Genomic DNA, 17313 nt, shown 5'->3' with positions numbered 1-17313 from the left:
AGGAGTATGCACTAACTCATCTGAAAAATATGGTCAGAAGAAAGCATTTCCGATAAGCGACACCTTATAAGAGATCCTCAAGGACGGATACTCTTTGAACTGCACCGACTATAAAGGCATCAGTCTGAACGTCTGAAACCGTTCGACAACATCCTATTAGTTCAATACCAACAGCTTTACAGCAGTAAGGTCCACTGTTGACGAGATATTCACATATACGGCAGTTCTTGGAAAAAAAAACCTAAAAAATTCAAATCCATAAATATTATCTTTCCATCGATTTCAAGGCCACGTATGACGGTAGGCATTTATAAAGAGGAAAATTACAGAGCTATGTTTGGCACCAACGTAAAACTTGTCCGTTTATGCAGAATGCCGATAGCGAATTCCCTCTGCTCCATTAAGGTCGAAAAAGATTGCACTCATGCGTTTGATGTCAAAAAAGGTTTTACACAAGACGATGCAATATCATGCGACTTTTTTAACAGTGTTCTGTACAAAATTGTGCAAAGATGAATCGTCAACACTAGAGGCGCAATCAAAAAAATCAAAATTTCAATTTCTGGGATACGATGATGATATTGACATTATTGGAAGATCAAAGGGTGATGTCAGTGATGCATATTTGATTAATGCTATGGTAGCCGAGTAGATGGGTTGGGATGATTGGCAAAACCATATTTATACTTCTAGCAATTAAGTACATTGAACGACGAAATTTTGGAAAAAAAAGTCACACCATGAACACTTTGAGGTATTTGAGAACTTTTTCTACATTGGCATTGCAATCAAAAGGAGAATAACTCTTGCAAATCGCTACCTCTTTGGGCTAAGAATGAAATTGAGTAGTTAAGTCAGCTCTTGAGGATCGGCCTCATTTCAGCTCACACTTTTAACGCTGGAGCTTAGACCTTGTTTGAGAGAATTATTTTCTAGTGATTCATAGTTCTTTTAGCAAAGACATTTAACTTGCTTAATAATCGGTTTTGAATGCTTTGTCCGTTCCCGCAGCTATAAATTAGCAGTTGCAACTTTCCAATTCAAGTGCATTTCCAAAATTAGGTTAGTTAATTTTTCAAAATCAAAAATTAAATCTGTTTTTCAACAGTTTCCTCCTGTCAAATGCAAATAACTTCCGACTAAGTCTATTTGAACTCAAAACACTTAAAAATCCTAAACATCGAAAAAAAAATAAAGTCGATATCGATATAAAAGTGAATTTCAGAACTTCAAATTTCATTTTGGGTCGATTCCAATATCAATTTCAATTCAGCTAATAAATTCACACGCATTTTCATAGTATTTTGTAAACTTTCAAAGTTTCTCCCACTGATATAAAAATAACGGGTTTATAAATTTTTTTTTAAATAATTAGCGAACACTCAAAGGGTTGTTTATACCTGTAATATGCCAAAGACAAAGTGTGAGCATTAGGAAAAGTCGGAAGGGTTAGATAGGAGGTGTCGGTGTACATTGATTTTGAATTTCTAAACATTGTAATGATAGGGAAAGATAGAGCGTGGCAGGGCATTCGACATTAGCGTAGTACGGCTAAAAAATGAATCTCTGTACTTCATACCCATGGGCATTCCTAGAAGCGCGGGTATTACGGTTAAATTGTTTAAGGATAGAAATGTAACTGGCTATTTCACTTGAGCAAAGTCCGTTAAAATAACGGTAAAAAAGGGTAAGACAAGAAACTTTACGACAATGTTCGAGTGAAGTAATCAAGTTGATGATTGATGTCGCCAATCATTTTAAAAGCTCTTATTTGAATACTGTCCAATAGCCTTAAATAAGTTAATGGAGCACCAACCCAGAGATGAGAGTTATATTCAAGTTTCGGACGTACTCGTACATGTAAAGGTTTTTGTAGATTGTAGCCAGATCAGGAGGAGGGAAAAATTTATTGCATCTTTTTAAAAAACCTAGACATCTTCCGGAATTTCTGGCGACATCGCGTATGTGATCGCTACACAAAATGTGGTTGCTGATGCACATTCTGAGGATATAGAGATTTTCAGTTTCGTTGATGCAAGTGCTTCTCATAGATAGATTGGGTTTTCGAAGCATTAAATTCCACTTGGAATAAGTTCTTCTAAGTAGTTTAATATTGATCCAAATGTAATGTATTACAATTAAAGAATAAAGTAAAGTATGAAAAAAAAGAATGCGAAATATGAAATGTTTACGGACAAAATTAAGCAGTTTTTAAAGTTCAATATGGTGCCTCAAAAATATTGTGGAATTAAAATTGTAATGTCTATTTAGCGTTTTATTCACAAACGTTGAAAGAAAATGTTGACTACATCTGATCTACCTATGGCCTTCAATTATTCAAAACTTGAAAATAACTCCAATATTTGTGCAGGGGCACTTAAAACAGGTTTAAGTCTTTTGAATAAATCCAATAAAAGCTTTTAAAATGAAAGGTGTTAGAACTTTAACCGAAACAGTAGCCAGTTGTATACCCTTTACAAACAATTCAACAGTAGTACTCTCAGGAATGGTCAACAGTTTACCCTTGAACTCAATTTCGGTCACACTTTCAAGTATAGAGATTCTTTTTTAAACCGCACATCGAGAATGTGGAATGCTTTGGCTAAATATTTAAAACTTTAAGTCGTTATGAAAATCAGGAACAGTGAACAAAAAATGTAATAGTTTTTCAAGTTCTATTTCCTTGATTTCTTGGATATTGCTAAAAATCTTTGTAAACTATATGTAAATGGAAATTATTTAAATTTTTGTATTCAAAGAAAAACTTACAAAATTCACAAAAACCTTCTCATCATATTTCAACTAAATAAATTTAATAAATATAAAAAAAAATATCTTACACGTAAAATTATTATTTTACAAAATGTGGAAAATTGTTTTTCAATGAGGGCGGGTAGATGTTGAAATTTAATAATACAAGCTATGTGCGAGGTATTAACAAAATTATTATTTTTTGAAAGGCGCATGTATGCCATTGAAATGCCCGAGATGGTGGCACGGATCCATCTATTGCGCACAGAACGGGATGGCCTGTGTTATGTTCACCTTTAGGGCATCGGTCGATTGTGGTTTATTTGCATAGACCTGCGACTTCAAAAAACGATACAGGAAAAAGTCTAGCGGGGTCAAATCACATTAATCTTATGGTGGCCAATTCGATCATAAATAATGAGAATTTTTAGAAACTAAATAAGATACTAAAATGATTTAAATTTGAGTTATTTAAAATACCCAATTTAAAAGGGACATATTTAAAAACCTGATAGAAAACTTTAAAGCGAGATTCGAATTAAGGACATCTGAAAAATTTGAAAAAAATAATTTTTTGTGCACCAGAAAAAACGTAATTTTTTAGACCAGTGAAGTTACTGTCCGATTTGTAGAACAGAACATTTTTACTTCGTTTTAAGGTCCATAGAATCCTGATAAAAGGTGCTGAACATACATACACACAAGCACATGTTCGAGATACCTTTTTTCTTAGGCCATATCTTAATGAATTGCGTTTTACAGATAATATAATCAAAACATATAGTAAGAGCTTTAAGAAAATAGTGGGTGGTGTTTTTACCATAGCAATTTTAAAAAATAAAGTCAAAAAATGTAGCTATAAAGGGTTATTAAAGAGGGTGGGAAGATGTTGAAATGGAATGGAATGCTGGAACCACATGTCTTCTAGGTCCATATGGTTTAATTCGGTCCATAAGAAACTATTTATCATCGTTATGTAGCGCTCGCTGTTGACAGTGAATGCCTCAATAACGTCGTTTTCAAAAAACTAAGGGCCAATCACGTCGTTGGGCCAAAATCCACACCAAACATTAGCTTTTTGGGGATGCATTATCACCTCGTGTGAGTTGGTGTCGTTCCATATAGGGCAATTTTGCTTGTAAACACAGCCATTCAACCAAAAATGCGATTCGTCACTAAAGATGATTTTTCGGCCAAAATTGGGGTCCTCTTCCAAACGATTCGAAACCCAGTCAGCAACGGCTACCGTAAAATGTTCAAACGTGTTACTTTCCATAATGATTTTGCAAAAGAAACATAATAATAATAATAATAATAATAAGAGCTGTGGAAAATGTTGACGAACGTAAGCATTTCAGCCTTACGCACAAATCATTTTCGTAAGAAAATTTTCACCGAACCTTAACAACTTAATTTCAAAAAAAGTTATAACCCTGCTCAAATTCAAAATTGATACTTATTCTAAGACCCAGAGTGTATTTTATGTGGGTGGGCTTTCGAAAAAGATGACGAAATTATTAGACCTCCTGCTGTGTATTTATTCAGTGTAGAACTCTATTCATACATGCATATCTCCTGCTTTGTCCTCTGGGTTTTGAAACGGAAAACCTGTTGTGAACAGCAGGAAATTAATTGTTAAAGATGGCAGATGGGTACAAACAAACAAATTCCTTCTATTTGTTTTTGTTCCTCCATCATAAAAACAACAACAACAACAATACCAACATTAAAGAAAAAAAAAACAAAATTTATTCTACTTTTAAATAAAATGAGAATAAGGTTGGTAAAAGTTATATCCTCTCTTTTCCAGTCGAATAAATTTTTACAAAAGGACATCAAATCACAATACACAAGAAAATGTATGTTTTGTTTACCACCAGCAGGTGCAATACATAACCATTTGAACTTAGTAGGTTAGGTACCTATATCCTGCAAACATATAAGGTTAAAATGAACAGAGGAGACGACATATCAGAGCAGGAAAAATTGTACATGAAAGTTTCAAGGAACAAACAACAAAACATCAAATCCTGGAACTGGAAACTTTTTTTTTCTGTGTTAAACAAATAAAACTTTGCTTGCCCTCGGTGTTGTGATTCATCGTCCTTTTATCTGAGTGTAATTGTCCTCGAAAAACATACTTTTCAACGCGATTATACATATGTAAGGAAAATGCAAGAAAAAAAAGTTCTGATTTCAAAGAATTGTACAAGGACCTTAGTTTTAAATTCGGAATAGGAATTCTATTTATTTTTTGTATTGTTTTGGAATGAAATGAAATTATTATTCGCTCTATATTGTCCCAGGTGTGTTTATAGAGCGTCACTGTCATCATCATGGAGTTCCTATCTTTGCACTCTGCTTAACTGTGATGTGTCCTTATGGTACATTTTTATCCTTTTACTCGATTTAACGGTTGGAAAAGTAACAATTGTCCTGACAATTTGTGATGCATGTTGCTGGTCATATACTATTATGTATATGTGTATAGGTAGATAAGTAAGTACCATTACAGCATACAGAATAATGAAATTACAAGGTTATACAAGACTACGACTATGATGATGATGATGACAAGAACAAGAGAGTGTGTAAAGTAAAGATAAAAATTATATTCTTCTCGTTGCGTTGCGCTGCCTGTGCCGTCGTAGAGCTGAGGCTGGAAGTGGAACTGAAGCTGTAACTGAAGCTGGAACCTTGCTGTGCTGGCATACAAAGTTGAGTAAATATTGTATGTTCAGTGTTTTAATAGGACCTGCGGAATGGAATTTCGCCTAGAACAAGGATCGAGGGTCGAGAGAGTTTGAGTATTTTGTGAGTGATGAAAAGGAGTTGAAAGGTTTCCTTCGTTAACTAATTTTTTTTGTCTTACTTGGGATACTTATATTTTACAGAAGATATGGTTTCTGTGTGTGTCTGTGCATACTTTGTATAGTGTATATAGAGATAGATTTCCCAACTGACCTTATTGTTATGGAATTGAAGCAGAAAAAGGATCTTGAATTATTAAGACACATTGCAGAGTTAATAAGCCAAAGTATTATAACGAGAAAGAGAGACGGAGTAAGAAGAGACATCATAAATAATAAAATATAACAGAAAGAAAAGAAGAATCCTGGTGGTTGGTTTAGTAGTTGTTGACTTAAGTGAAGTTTGTTTCTTTTTTCGCTTTTGTGTGTGTGTGTCGTTTTTTTGTTGGTTTTAGCATAGTGTAGAGTATATAGCCAGAAATAAATGGTTTATTATTTCTTAAGTGATTTTTTGTTATGTCATTTATTTATATTTTTTTTATCAATGACACTTGTTTGAAATTTGTTTGGGTGGCATTATAGCTTTTTAAGACAAATCAAATTTTGCCAACTTGGATAAAACATTGATTAGTTGTAGGGATACTTTCCGATGTCCTTTTTTGTAATTTTTTTTTTATCGTCACAAATGATAGTTTGTTACTTTTTCTGACAAGATAGGTTTTAATAGAAAGTGGTTGATTGCCTAATGTCTAGACTAGTTGATCTTATAAAAGCTTTATGAGATCAATAATGGTATATTTAAACTGTTATTTGAACAACACATCATATTTCACATCTTCAAAGAAAGAAGCTTTAAACAAATAAGCGTTGGAGGTATACAATTTTTAAGGAACTTGTTATTTGAAACCTCTTTTCAACACTTCAGAAGCTATACATTGATCTTAAAACTATACTAAAATGTATTTATTTCAAAAGTTATCATTTAATAACATTAATATGGATTAAAAAATTTAAGTTTTAGGAAATAAAGCAAAAAAAAGAAAATTAAGTTAAGAATTTTCAGCCAAATATCTAAAGATAACGCGATCAAAATGCTTACGTTCTCAAATCTCTTATATGTGTTAGGGTAGGGAGTTCCATAGTTTGACAGCACAAACAAAAAATTGACACTTAGAGGCAGAGAAAGTGAATCTTGGCTGATTGAATACAAAAGAAAGATAAAGATAAGGTGGCCCTTCTTTGTTACGATGCCATTCAAAGTTTTTAAAGCATTGTAACTTACATATGCGTTTAGGGTACAACCAAGTAAATTTTTTCTTTTACGTGGAAACATGATCATAACTTTTAAGATTGAACACAAATCGAATTATGTTGTTGAAGGCAACATTTAGGTTTTTTTTTAGATTCTGAGCTATGACTGCAAAATATCTGGCATCCGTTAGTAATAATTGGGATAATTAAAGTTTTTGCGAAGTAATTTCTAATATATTGTGGTGTATGCTTCTGTATTAAGGACAGACTGCTTAGACATTCGTACATTTTTCCTGTAATGTGTTGTATGTGACAATCCCAACTAAGTGTGGAATTAAACCATATACCAAGGTTCTTTTATGTATGAACGTACTCGATTACCTGGTTGGTAATTTGTGTGGTTGGAAAAAATGAGATTTTGTTGGTTTCAACCTCAAGTTATTCTCCTATGACCAACGATAAATTCTATATAAGTCTTCATTAAGTAGGTAAGCATCGTTTTCCATTATGCCCGATTCACAACTTAGGAGAATCTGGACATCGTCTGTATACAAATCAATGATCGAATAATGCACTTGTATTGGAAGGTCATTAATACACATGCAAAATAGCAATGGTCCTAGTATAGATCAGTGGGGAACTCCGTAATAAAGATCCAGCAATCCTGAAGGATGTTTATCTACAACGAAAGCTTTTTTTCTCCCAGAAAGGTAAGAAAACAATAAATCGGAAGCTGAATCTTTGAATCGCAACAGTCTTTTCATTTTTATTAAAGGCTTTCGAGAGGTCAAGTAATCCTACAACTGATACTTTATTAGAGTCAATAGCACATCTTAGATCATCAGTTACTTTAATGTTAACAGACACATAACAGTGATTTATTCTAAGACCGGATTGGTTAACACATAAGAGATTGTTATGTTTTAAAAAATTCGAGATCTGGCTATGAACAGTTTTTTTAAGACTTTTAAAGTAGATGGAAGAATCGAAATTGGTCTATATTCGAGTAGCAAGTTTATTGATCACAGGAACTACTTTTGTAACTTTCCAGGCATGAGGAAAAGAGCTTGCCGTAATTATAAACGATGGTTGCATTTAACTAAACCCCACCACTTTAGATATTATTTTTGAAATATTCTCTACTAAATCAGCTTCTTAAATTGCCTGAAATTCAAAACAATTTAAGCTCGGATCCTCTGGCATTAAAAATATCAAATCATGTTAATTGTTTTTATTCTGTGATCTATTAACTTACAAATTCTTAATGGATATAAGCCAACTCATAATTACTATTTAATAGGTAACCTGAACGAAAAAGGTAGGTTTTAAACAAGGTAGAGTTGTATTCTGTATGAAAACTACGATAAAACATTGATTGTAAACTCGGGCGTATACGTACTATTTCTTTATATTATTCAATTTTATGTTCATCTCTTTATGCATCCATCGATAGTTACAAATTTTTAACTACCCATAGGAAGTTATTGTAATGGGTCCGATTTGTCAAATTGAAAATTTTGACATTTCTCGAACTTTTCAAGGTCCCTAGAGTATAAATAAAAGATTTTTAGAAAGATGTCCGTGCGTGCCTGTGTACGTACGTTCTTACGTCCGAACGTCTGTACGTTCGCGACGTTTTTTTTGCTGTCCATAGCTCAAGAACCAGAAGATATATCGATTTCAAATAAATTTTGTTATACAGATAATAAGGCAGAAAGATGCAAGAAGGGCTTTTAAGAAAAATGCGTGGGCGTGAACATTTTGGTTAACCCTAAATATCTTACTAACCAAAAACGCAAGAGACTTGAATTAAATTTTATATAATATATTGTAACGCAATACTAAACAAGTATATTTTTTCAAAAAAATTAAGATAACTGTTTTTTTTTTAAATCAAAAAAACTGAACAAAAAATTTTACGACTTAAATATAATTTCATCTCCAAAACCATTTTGTGCAACGAAGGATAATGTTTTTGCCATCAGATGGAATTTTGAGAAAGATCGAATTGACATTTTTTTTATAAGAAATAAGAATCTAAAAAACATTACTCAAAGTTGGTAAAAATTGAATATTCATTCAAATATCCTTTTGAAAACTTGAAATTTAGGCTTCAAACTTATTTATCTGATAAAAAATATTGTTTCAACATTCTGAAAAATGTTGAGAAAAATCGAATTGACAGTTTTTTTTACAAAAAAATTAACAAAAGTTGGTAAAAAATGATTTTCGACTGAAATATCTTTTTAAAAATTTGAAATATTAGCTTCACACTAATTTTATCTTATAAGAAATATTGTTTTCAACATTCGATTAAATTTTGAAAAAAATCTAATTGACAGTTTTTTTTACAAAAAATAAAACTGTTAAAAAATACAATACTAAAACTTATTAAAAATTTATATATCATATAGCTTTTCAAAAATTAAAAATATTTGCTTCAAACTTATTTATTTCACAGAAAACATTGTTTTCGACATTCAGTTATTTTTATATAAAAATCCAACAGTCGGTTTTTTTCATAAAAATTAGTACGCAAATATGGTAAAAATTGATATTAGTACACATAGACAAACTTTTAAGCAAGACAAATCGACAGACGGGATGGGAAGTTATCAGTGTGGGTCGCATCACAGCCTCTTTTAAAATCCGATGTTGAATGTGAACCAGACCTTAAGGTCAAGTTTTGTTCTGCCTTTCATTTGAAATTTCTCATTTCAGAACAACTCACTTTAAATTAGGTTTATAATGAAAATGGGCGTTCAAATCCACTTCAACGAATTAATTTGCCACTGCACCTCTCACGCTCTTCACTGATGACCATTACGCATACAAACTTACATTTATATTTTCACAAGGTGCAATTGAATCAAGACCTAAAGCCTCTTGTCAATTTCAAGCGTCCGCGTCGTCAACGGTAAGAGAGGTGGTAAGAATGGGCAACATGGGATGATCAATTTTCGAAGAAAAACATCTTCAGTGATGACGATGAGGCAAATTTTCACTTCAGTGAAACGTCATGGTAGCCATTAACCATTTTAACACTTAGACATCCACAAAAGAACTTGGAGTGCTCAGGATTAATCTACCGTCAACCAGATTGACCATATTGCTATCGACTCCAGATACGCTTCCAGCATCACCGAACTTTCCGAGGATCTTACATCGACTCGGACCTCGTTGTAGCCAAGGTAGCACTTCGGGTTTCCAGACCCAAGGCAAAACCAGGATATGCTGCGAGAAGGTACAACGTCGAACGACTACACTCGCAACAGATCGCCAAATCCTTCTTCGACCGAGTTACAAGTAACCTCTCTCGAAGTTCTTTGCCGCCAACACAATGCATCGAAAACCAGTGGTAACATTGCCAAGATGCAAACAGAGAAGCCGGCTCTGACGTGCTGGATTTCAAACAGCCACCAACACGGAACCCCTGGTTTGATGAGGAATGTCAGCAGGCAAATTCCACCAAACAACAGGCACGCAAAGCGGCGTTGTATAGAATAACGATAGCTGCTCATGAGCTTTATGAGCAGAAGAAGCGAGAGAGCATGAGAAGCGTGCGGTCGAAGATGTTGAGAGGCTCTTAAGCAGGAATGAAGTTCGAAAGTTTTATAAGCAGGTGAAATAGAATTCACAACTCCATAAAGACGAAAGTTGAAACATCAATGTGGAATCGCAGTCAATGCTCAACATATGGAAGGACGACTCCTGTAGACAGTATAACGGCGACGACGAACCGAATTCTGCTGTCAGACAGGATGATCCATTCATAAAGCCGCTGGAACAGATGGCTTGATTGCCGAGCTTTTTAAGTCAGCTGTAGATAAGTTGGTTAGGAGCATGCACCAACTTATTTGTAAGGTATGGTCGGAAGAAAGCATGCCCGATAAATGGAACCTCAGTATTGTTTGCCCGATCCTGAAAAAAGGAGAACCTCTAAACTGCACCAACTATAGAGGAATCAGTCTACTTAACATCGCCTATAAAACCTTCTCTGCCGTAATATGTGAATGTCTAAAGCCCATCGTCAACAACCTGGTCCTTATTAGTGTGGTTTTGGACCAGAAAAGTCCACAGTCGATCAAATATTCAAATCCTGAAAAAAAAAACCAAGAACACCAAATCGACACCCACCATTGATTTCAAAGCCGCATATGACGGCATCTAAGGCACGAGCTGTAAAGAGCCATGTCTAGTTTTGACAGCCGTTTGGCAGGACTTGAAAGAATAGCGCAAAACTAGCACGTCGATCTTAACGTTTTTTGGATGGATTATTATGGATTATTTTTGGCCCTAACTGGAAGATATCGACTTAGACGTCATGTTTTGATACAAAGCCACATAGCACACGATTTATTAAAGAGTAAGTTTAATGGGTGTATTAACTCAAAAAATGAGCCACCTAGATTATTTGTTTGCTGTTAAACTTGTATCTTATGCCTACAAGCTGACGGCCTTGCACATAGCTCAGAGCCAACATTGAAAGCGAAATATCTGCCGTGTTGTTTGAAAAACTAGGCCGTGTCATCGAAAAGAGAGTCCAACGATTCTATCGTTGCAAACGTGACCTCAAATGGTTTGCGTTTTTTTTTAAATAAAAAAACGTCGAGTACTAATTGGAAAACCTAGAAGAAAATAAATAATTCGTGCATATATTTAAAAAAAAGCAACTTTCGAACTTATTATTAAAATTAACTTTCTATAAAATATTTACATCCTTAAATTTCGTCTCTTAAAAGATCACAATTAGTACGAATTGTTTTTTACCCCAAATACTCTTTCTAAACATTAAAGAAAATTGTATTCATTTCAAGAACATTCAAAATTTTCAAAAATTTTAAATTTTATTTATTCGATGATTATTTATACATTAACATTAGTTTTTTTTCATAAAAATTTCTGATGATTTTTCAAATTTAATCGCTTGAATATATTGTTTAAAAATAACCCGACTTTAAAAAATACGCTAAGACATTAATGCTAAATTTTTTTTATACAGTTGTACACAAAATGGTATAAAAACAATTTTTGTTATTATTACAAATTCGGGGTCTTACGGTTATAGCATCAAGTTCTTGGACAAATTTAAAGAAAAAAAAAATAAAATTAGTGTTAAAAACGGCAACATCTGAGTTCGAGCACTCAAAACTAAAATCAAAGTTTGGATTGGAAAGCAGCACTAAAAATAACTCAATGACGAATTATTTAAAATTATAAACGAATTTCTTTCAAGGTTTTTTGACAACTTCAGATTGAGTCAAATGAGGAATCAAAAGTCATCTCATAACTAATGAGAAAACTTTTAACAAAAGTAAGATACTTAAAAGATTTTAACTATATTTTGAAGATAAATATTTGTAATAGTCAAATTACAGCGTTTATGTATTTTGTGCATTTTGGAGAGATATGAAAACGTGATTTAAATGAAAGACTATGAGGATACATTTCAACTAAGGACAACATTTTTTTTTGAAAAATGCTAACGTATATAAAGTTGCTCAAAGTAAGAACATATTTTGTCTTTTTGATTTCGAAACAATTTTTGAAGCTTTGAAAATGTGTTATTGTGTACTTTTTATTTTAGAAATCTTAAGGACCACCATTTAAAAATATTGGCATTCCAATTAAAAAGTTGTGGAATGAAAAATGATTTTATATTTTTATTTACTATAAAATGTATACATATACATAGTTATTTGTATTACGTATCAATTATGTTTCCTTAAATATGTCAAATTAATTGCATTATCATTTCAAATCTAGCAAGACATCATTTATTCGTTGTGTGTTTTTGGTTTTTAGCTACAAAAAAGCAACAACCTTTTTTAATCAACTCACTCACATTTCTTTGCAACATTTTTAACATAAATTCCTCACAACGACATCCTCACTAATTAAGGCAAGTTATTTGTCACATTTTTTGTTATTTTTTTTGCTTTCCCCTTTAGCCCCCAAGTCATTATTTTTAATTAAAAACAAAGAACTCAAAAAAAGGCTAACAGGATAAAAAAAAATTATATTAACAAAAACCTCATGTCGTACAAAAAAAATCAAGAATTTTATAAAATAGAAAAAAAAAGTCAAGAACAATTTTTACTTCAATGTTTTGCTCTGTGATGGTATAATCGTAACCAAACAACATTATCCATGCGAGAATAAGCTTTAGATATATTAAATATATGGGTATCTGAGGTCCTTGAAGAAATAAAAAAGATGTTTTCGCAACAACAAAAAGAAAAACAACACGACCTTATCTGAAAAGTTCAGTTAAAAGAGCAACCGAAGCTTTGGTCCTTTTAAGCCAAGACAAGGCATAGGTAAAAAACAAGAGCAAGAAATAAACGCAAGTATCGTAAAAGAATCTCACATATATATACGCGAGTATAGAGAAAAGGAAAAGGCGAAATGTTTTGATATCCTTGAACGAATAGTTTATTATCCTTGTGACAGCAAAGCAACGACAACAACGATACGGTGATGGTGGTGATGCCAACAGAAAAAGTTAAAAATAAGGACCCATCCAGGACCAAACAACTAGCACATAGAACCCACCATATACACAACATGAAAAGGTTAACCCTCAGGATAGAAGATACAAAAAAAGTAAAAGAAAAGACTTTTTTCCGTTAAAAGATGTTGACACACCAGAGACAACGCAAGTAATTGCTTGAGGAGTAAAATAAAGACGACATTTGTGCTTGAAGTTGACACTTAAAAGAAGGAGTTCAGCGCGGATATCATAGACACACTTCCTAAGATCCTCTAGTGTGTTAAGCTATTCGCGAATATGGTGGCACCATAGTGAAAGACGACGAGACGAGACGCGGCAGCACAAGTATAATATAATCCTTTGCACACTCAAAAGTGTCAGAATAAGTGACAACATGTGCCACAAAGATAAACACAAACACACACTAAGACACTTTCAAAAAGGACTATCACCATATCACCGTTTGTTCTTAAAAACAAGGTATCCATATATACAATGTACATATTATATTTAATTCCACTCACTTCCTCTTCCTCCCTCCCCAAATATTCACAATATCAACAGAAACAGAAAAACTTTATTGTACTTACCGACACTCCCAGGAACTGTGTTGAATTCATTGCAGCATAGATTTCATCAGCAATGTCCTTATCTGTGTATGTAAAATCACGCAAGGACTTTTTTCGTTCTTTCAGTCGTTCCATGGTTTTATTAAATGCTAAGGCCACACTCCATACAGCATCATAGGCCAATGGGGCCTCTTGATAGCCCTCTGGGTAGCGAGCATTACTTATTTCATAGCCTTCGTCTGTGAGGGCTGTATTCAGTCGTTGTCTGTGTTTTTTAAAAATAAACAATACAAAAAAAATATTAAACATTTCAAAATGATTTATTGCAATTTTTTTTTGACATTTGTTTTGGCAGATTGTGTTTTTGTGGAATTGTGGCTTACCGAAATTCCTCGGCTGTCATTCCGGAAATTGTCGTTTGATTGTTCTGATTCCACATAAGGGCTTCTGTTGTCAGATGACCTTCTGCAGCAAGTCGCATTTGTTCTTTTGTACATGTTATACCTTCGTTTTCTAGATTCTGTTCGAACCAATTATCTTCGTACCAACCTAAAAACAATAAAACAAAAATTATGTTTGTTTTGTTTTAATTCTCGTTTTATAGAAGGATTCAAAAAGTAACAATAGATTATGTTTATGTGTAATTAAGATAAGTTAACAATAATATCAGAAGGTAAGATGGCCCAAACTGTGGAGCGATTGCCATTGGAGGGACAAAAATCAGCAAGACTCTGCTTAAGTTTCTAAAAATATTACAAAATCTGAAAATAATTAACATAAAATAACGAATAAAGACACATTTATACATTTATTTGTAAATTATTTGATTAAATAAATAAATACCGTTTCTATGACATAACGTTCTATAATATTAAAGGTTTTTAAACTAGAGGTACAAAATACGTTCTACGATTTCAAGCTAACTTGATTTTCTTCATCTTGAGAACAATCCCGTAACTATAAACATAATAATTTGGTCCGTGATATTTTCTGAAAACAGCATTGAGAATTTATTCGTTTTCCGTGTGATCCTTCTGAGCTAGGACGAACTCTTGGGTGGAGGTTGATCTGCCTAATTGTAGCCAAAATGCTGCAGTTAGTACAGATTAATCTCCAACACTCCATAAGCGCCTCGGCCTCATTTTTTTTCCGTCTTGCAAGTAATGGGGAACACATTGTCCTGATCCAAGAGCCATGGATTGTGTGATCCGTTGTTCGAGGACTCAGGACTCCTGGGTACTAGACACTTTGTGTGACAGATAAAGGTGAACCTAGATCTTGCATACAAGTGAAGCTTAGCATTAATGTATTTTTACTCCATCGTTTCAGTGACAAGGATACCTCCGTAGCTAGGCTGGAAACAACCAAATTAAGTTTCTGGTTAGTGTCGGCGTATCTTGGCCATGACCACCTATGCCCCCTCCCTGGAAAAACCCTGGAGAAAGTCGTCGCTAAAGCGGAAAGGCAAAGGATCCGCCTTATTATTGGGAGCGATGCTAACGCTCATCATACTGTATGGGGCAGTACGAATATCAACGACAGAGGTGAGTCTCTTTTTGATTATATTCTTGGTACTTACCTCTTAGTAAGTAATGTTGGAAATGAAGCAACCTTCATAACTAAAACTCGACAAGAAGTCTAAGACATAACTCTTGTCTCAGATACTATACACCATATGATCTTGGACTGGAAAGTATCCAAATAACACTCGTTCTCTGATCATACATATATCCAGTTCAATATACGAGTAAATGTGGATGATAACCCGAGTCCATTGACTTTTCGAAACTATCGGAAAACTGACTGGGCTTCAAACAGGAACTCAATACAGAGTTTACTAGAACCTGGACTATCTAGTCCTTCCTCTAACGCTAATGAACTTGACAACAAAGTCAATGACCTTACCTCAGCTATGATCAGATCGCTAGAAATTGCTTGTCCACTTATACACATAAGAGGAAAGAGGAAACCACAATGGTGGGCCTCAGAGCTTGACTCGCTCAGGAAGGAATGCAGGAAACTTTTCAACCGAGCCAAAGCTGCAAGACTAGCCTCTCATTGGGACTCCTACAAAGAATCCCTAAGAATCTACAAGAAGGCACTAAGGAAATCCAAGCGATCTTCTTGGCGATCCTTCTGTGGCATGATAGAAGAAACTTCTGAAGCCTCTAGGTTACGGAAAATTCTTTCAACTAATCCAGCTATACCGAGCTGCTTGAAAAATGCAGACGGCTCCTGGAAAAATTCAAGTAATGAATCGCTGAACTTACTATTTGACACTCACTTTGCTGGTAGTTCTCTTGCCGAAACTTGCAACAGTTATATACGTTCAAGTTCAAATACAATATATCCACAAAGTCTGATCACAAGGGATAAGCTACAATGGGTTCTCAACAGCTTCAAACCATTTAAAGCTGCAGGACCAGATGGAATAATACCAGCCGAATTACAAAAGATTCCTTGAGGCAATTTTTACCAGCTGTCTTTACCTGGTCCGTGTTCCCTTGGCATGGAGAGAAGTTAAAGTTGTTTTTATACCTAAAGCAGGTAAATGCTCCCAAGTCAATCCTACAAATCTACGACCTATAAGTCTATCATCATTCCTTCTTAAGACCTTGGAAAGATTGATTGATATCTATTTAAGGGCACGTATCGATACAAGACTTCTGTCTTCGTCTCAACATGCCTACTGTAAAGGTAAATCGGTGGAGACAGCGTTACACACTTTAGTACGCACCATCGAATATTCCCTCCATCATAAAGAGTTCACCATGGTTGCTTTCCTTGGCATCGAAGGTGCCTTTAACAACGTGGACACATCTGCAATCACATCTGCACTGACATCTCTAAATGTAAAGAGTTCGCTTCGGGAGTTAATTCATTTAATGCTTACTAGCAGAATAATTAACTCAAAAGTGGGCAACTCTTCTTGCAGACGATTCGTTAGTAGAGGGACACCGCAAGGTGGTGTTCTTTCCCCTCTCCTCTGGAACCTAGTGGTGAATGAAATCCTAACTAGTCTGGATGCGGACGGTTTCAGAGTGATAGCCTATGCGGACGACGTTGCTTTAGCAGTTTCAGGAAAGCATCTTAACATCCTAAAAGAACTCCTACAAAATGCCTTGGACAGACTAATACTTTGGACTCATCAGTGTGGACTGGGTGTTAAACCACACAAAACCGATCTGGTCTTATTTTCGAGGAGATACAAAATTCCAGTTGTCAACCCTCCCTATTCTAAATGAATCCAATTAAAATTCTCAGACCAGGCTAAATACCTGGGTCTTGTCTTAGACAAAAAACTAATTTGGAAACGCAACGTACATGAAAGAGTCAAAAAAGCTACTGTAGCTCACTTATCTTGCAAAAAAGCTATTGGTAATAAATGGGGTTTACAAACCAGAATCACGCATTGGCATCGGTAATCAGCCCGATTTTAACGTACGGTGTGGCAGTATGGTGGACTGCTATAGAGAAAAGTGTAAACAGGGATAAGCTA

The 17313-nt window shown here is 34.3% G+C and overlaps 1 protein-coding gene across 2 annotated transcripts in view; it reads right to left on the bottom strand.

Moving 5' to 3' along the window:
- The window catches only part of LOC129942090 (gamma-aminobutyric acid type B receptor subunit 1), a 561118-nt gene that overhangs the window by 134625 nt on the left and 409180 nt on the right, over positions 1-17313 (bottom strand). For both annotated transcript variants that reach the window (XM_056050889.1, XM_056050888.1), the window contains exons 6-7: positions 14198-14363; positions 13836-14079 (exon numbers count right to left, since the gene is read on the bottom strand). In XM_056050889.1, coding sequence (XP_055906864.1) covers positions 13836-14079; positions 14198-14363 — 410 coding nt within the window. The remainder of the gene's footprint in view (positions 1-13835; positions 14080-14197; positions 14364-17313) is intronic.

The sequence above is a fragment of the Eupeodes corollae genome, chromosome 1 (assembly GCF_945859685.1).
Source record: "Eupeodes corollae chromosome 1, idEupCoro1.1, whole genome shotgun sequence".
Classification (NCBI taxonomy): Eukaryota; Metazoa; Arthropoda; class Insecta; order Diptera; family Syrphidae; genus Eupeodes; species Eupeodes corollae.
This window is presented reverse-complemented; position numbering and strand designations above follow the sequence as displayed.